Source organism: Pleurodeles waltl, chromosome 7 (assembly GCF_031143425.1).
Source record: "Pleurodeles waltl isolate 20211129_DDA chromosome 7, aPleWal1.hap1.20221129, whole genome shotgun sequence".
Taxonomy (NCBI): Eukaryota; Metazoa; Chordata; class Amphibia; order Caudata; family Salamandridae; genus Pleurodeles; species Pleurodeles waltl.
Window position 1 is genome coordinate 234,142,302 of NC_090446.1, and position 12,289 is coordinate 234,154,590.

General features: G+C 42.6%; 1 protein-coding gene across 1 annotated transcript in view; it reads left to right on the forward strand.

Moving 5' to 3' along the window:
* The window catches only part of LOC138303991 (uncharacterized), a 692,211-nt gene that overhangs the window by 237,653 nt on the left and 442,269 nt on the right, over positions 1–12,289 (forward strand). The window contains exon 3 of the mRNA XM_069243614.1: positions 9,212–9,385. Within this exon, the coding sequence (XP_069099715.1) occupies positions 9,212–9,385 (174 nt within the window). The remainder of the gene's footprint in view (positions 1–9,211; positions 9,386–12,289) is intronic.

Consider the following 12,289-nt stretch of genomic DNA (forward strand, 5'->3'; position numbering starts at 1 on the left):
GCCGGTTTGCAGTGATGTGCCACGTGTGCCACACTTATATTCCCACATCTTATGAGAGTGCATGCTGAAAGGTGCACACAGTCCCATTTCACTGGCATTCATTAGGGCACTGTATGTGGCCAATTTATTTTTATGATCAATAAATTGTGTTCTATTTATCCTCTAGGTACCATTACCATTTGTATCACAGTGAGAGAGGTGGGTTATCTCCTTTGTTCCCAAAGTGAACCATATTAACAGATAGGGATCCTAAGTTTAAGCCCTGATGAATGCCCAAGACCTTGTTAGGCTGTTGAAGGGCAGAAACATGTCAGTAGGACCTTTAGACAGACTATTGGGTCATGATACCCATTGATGTCCACAGGTATAATTTTTAGTATTTATTTAGTCATCCCTAGGGTACCACTGAATAAAGGACACCTTATGGTCTATTGTAAGGGATTTTTAGCATTAGTAACTGGATCCCAGAAAATTATCCAGATAAACTAATCTGTAAGAACTCCCTTGAGTGAGCCCAACTCCATGTTGAGTCCAACCTGGTAGTACTATATCACCAGGGTGAGACAAGATGGTCCACAATGAAGCATGTCACATTAAGTGAGTTACCCCACCTTGCCCAAATCTTGGATCTGCCAAGAGTAAAAAAGTAGGATAATAGGACTGGGCAAATAAGGATACAGTTCCCTTTTACGAGCATTTCAAAATAAAGGCTGTCATGTAGGGCATGTGTCAGATTGTGATTGGTCTTTGGTTCATTTTTTTAAATTACCACAACTGTATTTGAACTTATTGGCCTATACATTTTGGTTGTACAAATAAACCACTGAACTGCTAATGTGTATTACTGTTTAAATGTCAGTAAAGAACTGCAGAAGGAAGAGTAACCTCCCACCAGGACCATAGAGGCATTGTATCCTCATTAATTTACTTCTGGTCTCTCTGTCATCTGTTATCATCTAATCACCTTATGGTGATTTAAGAAGCTTTTAAAATAATGAACATACATTTTATAAATGACTCAAATATCAGGAGAGTCACTCAGAAGGGCCCCCAGTTACTAGCTGCATGGTACAAGCGACATGGAGTACTGAAGCCAGAATTGTCATTTTCTGACGATATGTCCAGCCTTGCACATCAAAAATTCATGTTTTCAGGCCCAGAGTGTAGACTAACATGTGGGTTCTGTAATTACTCGTACCTTTCACTCATGTTTTCTTCTGATTCTGGACCCACTTCTACAATAAATTATTGCTGCCTTCAACAGGAGGATTTCCTATGGGGAAATAGAATGAGAATTACTACGTTTGAGTCTTCAGTCAGGGAAAGAGGAATCGGGAGGGGTGCTAACCACTATCGGCAGGGACATAGACACAGGGGGGCTATTGAAGACCAGGTGATCCTGTATTTACTTTTGACCTCCCCAAACAGGCATTCTTAAAGTTCAAGTGATCCTACTACTAAATTAAATGTTCCTGACATTTCAAGCCTAATTAAAATCAAATGGAACTCAAAGGAGAGGAGCTGATTTTCTCTGCAAAACAAACCAAACCTTTCCAAACTAGCAAACATGTTCTTTACTTTTAGCATAGGTGAGACAGGGGCTGAACTAGGTAAACAAAGAATAATGTGGCCAATTGTGTTGTATGATATGGTTAACTCTATGGAAACAATGTCCCATCTATCTCTTTTTTCCATTTGCCCCTTTTTTCTGTTCAACCAGCTGTTTAAACAAAAGTGTTGATTCCTGCTTTTTATAATAGTCCTTTCAATCCATTGCATGCCCTCTACATCTATTTATGTTCACTGATAACACCTTGAAGCTGCTTTGAGCACCTGCACAATGTGTAAGCAATTCACAATTAGACACCAGAAGAACACTAAAACCCTAACTTAGTACGTGGGTCCTGAAATGAGAGCTCTAACACTGTGATGAGAACACTTACACTGGCTAATCGACATGTGCACTGTCTTTGACACTGACATAGAAACAGTAAAACACAGGCTCCATTAAGCATTTTGGTACAGTGACAGAGACATGTTTATGCTACAGCAGTGGTGATGAGACTGGGACACTTAAACATAAACCTTGCAACACTCTCATGAGGACATGGACTCAATACACTGATGTGGGGACCCTGATACGAGGGCTCTTGCATAACACACACTCAATCAATCAATCAATCAAAGAGACTTCTAGAGCGCGCTACTCACCCGTGAGGGTCTCAAGGCGCTGGGGGGGGGGGGATCACTGTTCGAAAAGCCAGGTTTTAAGGCTCTTCCTGAAGAGTAGGAGGTCCTGGGTCTTGCGGAGGTGGGTGGGGAGGGAGGTCCAGGCTTTGGGGGCCAGATAGGAGAAAGATCTGCCTCCGGTGGTGGTGTGTTTGATGCGAGGAACTGTGACGAGAGAGAGGTCGGCGGAGCGGAGGTGGCGTGTGGGAGTGTGGAAGGTCACTCTTTCCTTAAGGTAGGTTGGGCTGGTGTTGTGGAGGGATTTGTGAGCGTGAATGAGGATCTTGAAGGTGATCCTTTTGTCTATGGGGAGCCAGTGGAGGGATTTGAGGTGTGGTGAGATGTGTTCATGGTGGGGGAGGTCGAGGATGAGGCGTGCTGCTGAGTTCTGGGTTCGCTGAAGTTTGCGCTTGAATTTGAGTGTGGTGCCGGCGTAGAGGGCGTTGCCGTAGTCTAGCCTGCTGCTGATGAGTGCGTGGGTGACTGTCTTTCTGGTCTCTGTGGGGATCCATTGAATGTTTTTTTCAGTGTGCGGAGTGTGTTAAAACATGAGGAGGTGAGGGCGTTGAATTGTTGGGCCATTGAGAGGGAGGGGTCCAGGATGATGCAGAGGTTGCGTGCATGGTTTGCGAGAGTGGGTGCGGGGCCTAATGTGGTAGGCCACCATGAGGGGTCCCAAGTGTTTTTGCGTGGTCCAAAAATGATTATCTTGGTTTTGTTGGAGTTGATTTTAAGGTGGTTGGCTGTCATCCAGGCAGCGGTGTCAAGGAGTGCAGCGTGTAGGTTGGTTTTGGCGGTGGTGGGGTTTCGGGTGAGGGAGAAGATGAGTTGTGTATCATCAGCGTATGAGAGGATAGTGATGCCGTGAGGTTTGAGGATGTTAGCTAGTGGGTCCATGTAGATGTTGAAGAGTGTGGGGCTGAGGGAGGAGCCTTGTGGGACTCCGCAGGTGATTTTGGTGGCGGGGGATTGGGAGGGTGGGAGACAGACTTTTTGGGTTCTGTCGGTGAGGAAGGAGGTGAGTCAGTCCAGGGCTTTGTGGCGGATCCCGGCGTCGTGAAGTCGTGTGCGGAGTGTGTGGTGGCAGACAGTGTCAAAGGCTGTGGAGAGGTCCAGGAGTATGAGTGCAACGGTCTTGCTCATGTCGACTCTGGTTCTGATTTCGCCGGTGCATGCGATGAGAGCGGTTTCCGTGCTGTGGTTATTGCGGAATCCGGATTGGGAGGGGTTGAGTGTGTGGTTTGCCTCGAGGAAGTGGCATAGGTGGGAGTTGACTAGTTTTTCCGTGACCTTGGCTGGGAAAGGGAGGAGGGAGATGGGGTGGTAGTTGGAGAGGTCGTCTGGGTCGGCTTTGGGCTTTTTTAGGAGAGCAGTGACTTCTGCGTGTTTCCAGGGTTCTGGGAAGGTGGCGGTTTCGAATGAGCTGTTGATAATGGCTCTGAGTTTGGGGGCGATGGTGGGGCTGGCCTTGTTATATATTCGGTGGGGGTATGGGTCGGAGGGGGAGCCAGAGTGAATGGATAACATAAATAGTGACAGTGAAGATTCGGACACAGGTACAATGGAAAGGTGACACAGGGACAGTGATGTTGATGGGACAGGGATACTGACTGAGAAGTGCTGGCATAGCAGCCTAGACCACAAACACTGTTTAAATGAACCTGAGAACTGTCATGGTGACACAGAGACAAGAATATGGTAGAGGGGCACTTTTATGGGACATATGCATTGGAGTCACTCACACTGTCATAGGATATAGGAACCCCAACAATGTGACACTGGTATTGACCATGAGGCAATGACCTGGAGTCACTGATAGTTTTTTATTTAGCGTGAACTTGGCCCAAACACATTAGAACACTTAGCATGTGTACTTCTTTGCATTACATAAAGTCAGAATTTTCTTTAGGTCCATGCAGACTAAATGATTTGTCCAGATTCATGGGATGTTAAGCCTCAAACCTAGTTCCCCATTTTCAAAGCCAGGTGCTCTGGCCATCAAGCCACATCTCTTCCTCCTCTTGACTTCAAAACAGGCCCAAAGGGCACTTGTGTAGGGACACAGCCTAAGCCACTTTGGTACTGAGACAGTGACATTTGGATATTGATTTGGTGACACAGACACTGTAAGACAAAGACTTGTTCAAAAGTACAGAGACAGTGACAATGGCACACTGACAAATATCAGGACTCTGATCCTGAGTTTTGGGAGCAAAGATACATGTGGACAGTGACGCAGGGAATTTAAAAGTCATGCACAAGGTCAATGGAATACTGATAAAGGGACAATGAGTAGAGTAAGGAACCACACCAAAAAGACAGAGTCAAAGACAAAAAAAACATGGAGAAGTAGGCTTGGACATCAGCATAAGTAGGACTATGGCCCTAGATAAATTACAGTACTACAACAGTTCACAAGCCAATTTCAATGCCCAGTATTGCAATTTAGAAATTCAACCTTTTTCTGTTGAGAAATGAAACTGAACTGAACAATTGTGCAAAGGACTAAGGGTAGTGGCATCTTTCCACCTTCTATGTACAGCTTGGCTCTCACTGAACCAGTCTTAGCTTGTTTGGACTCAACTGGATTTAAGAGCATCCCCCTAAGGCAGAGAAATGTGCCATTACCAAATATAATCACTACCAAATGTCCAAGCCACGAAGCACAGGAGTTTTACATTTTTGTTGATAGTTCAGGTGCATGTCCCGTAGGGAAAGAGTCCTATATTGACTAAAAAGCAACAACTGATTTTGGGTGACCCTAATTAAAGGGGGGCAGTTGACACCCCTGTCCACTACCTCATAAAGTATTTGGAAGGATGCTAATAGAAATACATAGCTCTCCTGACAAAACGTGAGCTACAGCGGCCTTTGTAAAGCATGCCTTCACCCTGAGGTGTCTTTTGGCATTCTTAGCAAGTTTGTATTACTACACAGCCTAATGGTTTAACTTTTATTGAACCCGGATGGATGAAGGATTCATAGACTGTAGAGCATTCAAATCTACGTTCATGGGATCAAAATGGATCCCAGTATTTGATGCATTAATTTAGTGAGCTGCTATACATGGATATTGATGCAGTGCAATGCCATCTTAACACTTCAGATAATAAGAGCTGGTGATGTCTGATAAATGTACGGCAGCATATCCAGGTCTGCCCACTAACTATATGCATACTGGGCTGGGAAAATTGACACTGCCCATTGAAAGTATGGGCACTGATGTGATGTGTTGATGTCATGCATTAAAAGCGCAATAGTCCTTCAGAGAAATCTTATATTGTCCAATGAAGAGCGTAGGAGCCCATTCGAGATTTACTGACCCTCCATTGATTTTTGGCAGCCTTACCAAGAAGTTTTGATTTTGTTATTTATAAAAAAAACTATCCAAGTGACACCTTCCTCTGTGTAAATGTCTGTCAAACCATTTGTAGGAGCAGGCAGTGGTACCATGGACCATTTCCTACTCTTAAAAAATGAAAAGAATACTTTTCATTTTCTCTTTTAAACACATCTTGTTTTCCTTTTAGGGAAACAGGTTGCATTATAAAAAAGATTGCTTTATTGAAAAGCAATCACAGACGTGGTGGTCTGCTGACACCAGCAGGCATTTTTGGGATCCCAGGTGGGTCACAAAGTGAGACCTACCTCATGAATAATAATGAGGTAGGTCTATTTGCAGCAGTGGGAGGCACAAAACAAAAAGACAACAAAAATAGAATTAAAAATAAAATAAAAAATCTTACCTGACACCAGCCATTTCTGGCTCCACTCACTGCAGGCACAGGCTCCCAGTCTGCTCTGCGGCAAATCCTGATGCTGCTCTCATGCAGCTGGCCTTGAGCTCCCAGGAAGTCTGCGCCTGCTGTCTCCAACCCAGTAACAACTCGGGTTGGAGAGAGCTCAGTGCACATGTGGGTTTGACCATCATGAGACAGCCGGTCAAACCCACATGCACACTGAAGGGAGTGTACAAAACTCCACCTCCCGGCCTGTCAGTCTCCATGGCCTGCCCCCTTGAAAAATAAAACGATGATAAACATAGCTTATTATAGTTTCATTTTTCAAGTTTTGCAGCTGCTGCTGCTGGGAAGGGGCGATGCTCCTCCGCCATAGCGGAGGAGCCACGGCTGTCTGTTCGTGACACAATGGGAATTGCAAATGAAAATCAAAAGAGTCTCATACATTTGAAATTGAAATTTCCTAATTGCGATTCGCATGAAATCGCAGTTAGGAAATCACATGTTCAAATCTACATGTGGCCCTATGTCCTCTTTTTGTTAATGTTCCTAGAATAAATTATACATTATTTAAAAATGTCAAATTCTGTCAACATATTTTTTTTAAGTGTAGCCTAATAAGAATTATAAAATACAGTGAATTATTTATATTATATCTGATAGAAATGGGGTCTCTGGTTGGCAGTCAGTTTGTTGTTTGTCCAAGCAGGGACCGTCACTCTAATCAGGGCAATGGAGATACAGACTTAAGATAACCCATGCTCACCCCCTTGGTAGCTTGGCCCCAGCAGTCAGGCTTATCTCAAAGGCAATGTGTAAAGTATTAGTATTAACACACAGTGATACAGTGAAAGAACTCAAAATAGACACCACACCACTTTAGGAAAATAGTCAATATCTATCTAAATCAAACAAGATCAAAATGACAAAAATCTAACATACACTATAAGAGTTATGAATTTTTAAAGTAAAAAGAGTCTTACTCCACAGAAAACAATTGATGCATTAATGTTACACAAAGTACCTGGTTTGCGTAAAAAAATAAAGCAGAATGGGTGAGTGTGCATCGGTTTGCCTCTTTTTCAGCAGCTGCAAGTGAGTGTTGCGTTGTTTTTCCAGCCGCGATGCAGGCAATGCGTTGATTTCCCAGCTGCGAAGCAGGTGGTACATCGAATTTTCAGCCACGATGCAGGTGGTGTGTTGTTTTTACAGCTGTGTTGCTGGTGGTGCTTCTACAATTTCCCCGCAGAGCTCCTGTGCATGGATTTCCTCCTGGGTTCCACCAACTTCACCTTTCATGGGCCCAGGGGCTGGAGTGGGCACCACTTGGCAGGGTAGGAGTCTCAGCAGAGACTCCAGGTGCTAGCAGAGGAAGTCTTTGATGGCCCTGACACTTGAAAACAGGAGGCAAGCTCAGTCCAAGCCTTTAGAGACACTTCACAAGCAGAAATATACCACAAAGTCCAGTCTTTGTTCTCTTTCAGGCAGAAGCAGAAAATGCAGGCCAACCAAGCAAAGCACAGTCACAGGCAAGGGGGCATTTCTCCTCCTCCAGGTCTTCAGCTCTTCTCCTTGGCAGCGGTTTCTTTTGAACCCAGATGTAATATAAAAATTTGGGGTTTTGGGTCCACTCCTTATTCCCCTTTCTGCCTTTGAAGTTGGCAAACTTCAAAGGAAAGTCTCTGTTGTTCACAAGATCCTGCCTTGCCCAGGCCTGGCTCCAGACACACACCAGGGGTTGAAGACTGCAATGGTGTAAGTGCCAGCTCCTCCCTCAACTCTAACCCAGATGGCCCATAAGGATATGCAGGCTACACCCCAGCTCTCTTTGTGTCCCTGTCTAGTGGAGATTCAAAAACAGCTCAACTGTCAGTCTGACCCAGCAGAAAGGGAATACGCAAGCAGACAGAGTCACTGAATGGTTTAAGCAAGAAAATGCCCACTTTCTAAAAAGTGGTATTTTGAAATTGGCAATTTAAAAACCAACTTTACCAAAAGATGTATTTTTCAAATGTGAGTTCAGAAACCCTAAATGTCAGATCTCCATCTGCTCCCAAAGAGAAACATCCACTTAAAAGTTATTTAAAGGCAGCTCCCATGGTAATCTGTGAGAGAGATAGGCTTTGCAGCAGTGAGAACCACATATGGAAGTGTTTCACTAGTAGGACATGTAAAAATGCGCCTGCACATGTCCTACCTTTAACATACACTGCACCATGCCCATGCGGCTACCAAGGTTCTACCTTAGGGGTGCCTTACATGTATAGATAGGGAAGGTTTGGGCCACTTGCCAGGTTGAACTGGCAGTTTAAAACTGCACACACAGACACTGCAGTGGCAGGTCTGAGTCATGTCTACAGGGCTACTCGTGGGTGGAACAATCAGGTCTGTAGGCCCACTAGTAGCATTTGATTTACAGGCCCTGGGCACCTCTGGTGCACTTTACTGGAGACTTACCAGTAAATCAAATATGCCAATCATGGTTAAGCCAATTACACATACAAATTACAAAGAGAACACTTGCACTTTAGCACTGGTCAGCAGCGGTAAAGTACCCAGAGTACCAACACCAGGAAAAACAAAGTCCAGCACACAGTCAAAACGTAGGAAGCAGAGGCAAAAATGACAGGGGAAACCACGCCAAGGATGCCATGTCTAACAATGTCTTTTAAAATCTGAAAACAGTGTTGAATTTTGTACCAAAAGTCCTCAGGAAAATTAACTTAGCCATGCCAAAATCCCTTCCCATTGTTTTCATCACCAAGGTCAATGCCCCTCAAAACATTTACTCCTGGATACAGGCCTGCCTTTGGGGACCAAACTCACAGTTTCCTTTTAGGAGAAGACTCCTTTCTCTACAAACAAATGTGCATTGCGTTTACAGATAATGAAATCTTGGTTCAACAAGTAAACGTGATAAGTCAAATTCTCTATGTCTGAGATGACTTCCAGGCGTATCATTATATATAACATATTTGTAACAATTGCATTTCAATATTTCCTAGAATGTTGATGTTATTTCATTTTTACTATCTTTGCGAGATATATGTTTGTGATAAACAGTTGAAAAACTACATGAGCATTGATTTGCTAACTTTAATGAACAAGAACTCATCAAATATATTTATGTAATGAAATAAAATCCCTCTATGTTTGCATAAAGACTCTCATCCATACTCACAAGAGGATGACTGCTACATTTCAGGACTGATGTTAAATATTAATCACAACTTCTTTTATAGATTGATTTTGTATCGAAGACAATTTTCAACATTGAAAAAGGAACCCTTAAGAAAAAGTTTCAATTTTCACAAGTAAAGTCGGTGGAAGATGTCGATGGGGTGCGTTTCACCATAACATTTCATGGTCACCAGGACTACGAGCTCGAAGCATCTTCGCAGGAAGACAAAAAACATGTGGGTACTTTCAAACAGGGCCGCAGAATTAAGAAGCTTGATTTGATCATAGTATAATGTGTTGCAGCTTGTGAGCAGCCTCTCCTGCTCGTGATGAGGCCCCAGAGCACTTTCTGGTTCTTTTTGTCTGGCTGTAGGCGTACTCTGATGTCAGAGTACACTTGTGCTAAGCAAAGGATGCAAAAATCTGGTAGTGAAATGTCATTACACATGACTTGTTAAATCACAGTGCTCCTCCGTGTGAAACAAGTTGGTTCATGAGAGCCCGACACTTTTTGTGCTAGTAGCAGCTTGTGGAAACAAACTGTTACTTGATAATGCTCAGAGAGACAGTGGTTATTGGTGCATGTTTCAGCTTCCCTCTCCTCTGGAATGCAGGATCTCGGAGACGGCTTGCATGAATGAAAAGCATCATAATCTCACCTATGCAATAAAATAATTTATTTCACGGGTGGAGGGTAGAAGAGTAAATAAAGAGGCATTTTAGTTTGATTTTAACCTTTAACTTGTGAAATATGTGTGTTTTCTGAATGGGCCAACAAAGGTGATTCCCCCAGGCTAGCTAAAATTAGTTGCCAAAAGGCCATGTGTTATCTGTGCCACCTTCAGCTACAGGTTCATGTTTTTTGTCCTGTGATAGTTTGTATTATGGTACATGCAGTTTTGCTTCAACATTAATTAAACCCCAGCATGCAGAGTGCCTTTAACTAAAAGGTAGGATTATCTGGAAGTGTCACAAATGACATGGTGTCACGTTTAAGTTATCTGACTTATTTAGACAATTTGGGGGGAAAGGCCCACATATTACATTATTATGAAGTATAGTTCTCGTAATTCTATGATCAATGAAAGTACGCAGCCTATAGCTCCGTGCCTCGAAATCATCACTTAGGTGACTTGCAATAGCCTACTAATGTGCGAGGTAGCACTTTATCCCAAATATAAAATAAAGATTCATACCCCCATTGTAGGGTGCTGAAGCGCAGTTTCAGATGGGTAACATGCTATAAGGTTGAAGAGTGAGTAGTTGAAACAGCGCTGTATTTAATGTGATCAAATGTAGGATGCTATTTATTTGTTATGCATGAGCGACCCGAGAGGTGCTCATTGTAATGGAGGAGAAAGTATGAGAAATATGTTCGTAAAAAACAATTGTCTTTTACTCTACAGATTCCGTATTATATTTCATGATTTCTATTACAGGTGGTCTAGTTGGGCTGGATAGATAGATAGATAGATAGATAGATAGATAGATAGATAGATAGATAGATAGATAGATAGATTGATTGATTGATTTCCCATTGAAAAGGTATTTTTTTGTTTTCTGAATACCTTTGGCATAATTTGAAAAATCTGCACAAAACTTTCCAAAAAATAGGACATCCACTTATGGTTCTTGATGGTTCTTACAGATCTACCAGGTGAGGGACTGACTAAATATAGAAGACAGTTCCCAAACTGATCTAACTTTTTACATTTTAACTCCAGAGAATTATTTACTCCTCGATCTAGAAGAAAAACAATTGAACAGAATCATACCAAACCTGGCATGTAAATAGAACATTACTCAAGAAAGTGCATTTGCTTGGTATTTTGTAAAATCAATTAGTAGTTTTAAAGACAGTAGTCTTTAAAAAGTAATAGCTGGATCCTCAATATCTGGTTATACCGTGGATTTGCAATTTCATCAGTAAGTCACAAATCCAATTAAAAAACTTTAAAAAATAAAAGTACATCAGTGGTCTTCCATTGTCCATCTCACATTTTAAGTTTGACAGGGGGTTTGCAATCTATGGCCTGATGGATTCCTGCTGTGCACAGCCAAAGGCCACAAGCGGTTGGGCACATGCTACGAGTTTCATACAGGACCTGGCTACTTGCAGTCAGTGCGTTTTGCAAATGAATGATCAGAGTTTGTGTGTCAAAGGGTTGGATTCCTACAGATGGCTGTGCCCTCGCTGTAGCTGAAGGCCAAGCATTTGCAGACACATGTGCTATGTATGGCCCGAAGGCCATGCACTGTGATTGGAATGTGTGCATGGGTTGGGCACAGGGTTTGGTCAAAGCCAAGTGCTATGGCCAAACCCTATTGCATGCAGCCACAGTCATGTGCAGCCGCAGTGACTACCTGCTCTTCTTTGAATGGGTGCAAAGAACAGGTGCATGGGGTGTATGATAAAAACAATCCTTCACTAAAAACAAAGGTCAAGGTAAAATGATGGTTAGCATCCAAATCCACTTAAAACCCACAGTCAAAATGCAGCAAGGGCTGTGGATTAAAACTGAAAAAACACTGATGTTTGCAAGTTATTTTTAGAACTAAATCCATAGATTTTTCAACAGCCATGCAAACCATAGCTAGCATATTGAATACAATGCTTATCACCTCACAATATTTCTAACTATAAATAACAACACTTAAAATCAAAATGTAATTAAACAACAACTGTTTGAAATGGGGTCTTCAGTTGGCAGTAGTTTGCACCCTGTCCAAATAGAGACCTTCACTCTAGTCAGGGTAAGGGAGTCACACACCTAAGATAACCCCTGTTCACCCCTTGTAGCTTGGCACACGCAGTCTGGCTTATCTCAGAGCCAATGTGTAAAGTATTTGTACACACACACAGTAGCACAGTAAAAACACCACAAAAGTACTTCACATCAGTTAAGAAAAAAAGGCAATATTTATCAAAGAATAACAACATAAAAATGGCAAACATCCAACATACGCAAGTCAAGATATCACTTTTAAAAATGTAAGCATATTTACTCCATAGAAATCAATGGATGCGTTTGCTTTAGGGAAAAGTACCTTAGATGCATCAAAATTCAAAGATGAGAACAGGCGCAGGGGAGATGAGGTGCCAGAAAAGCAAGTGATACACCAGTTCCTCAAAGCCCGGA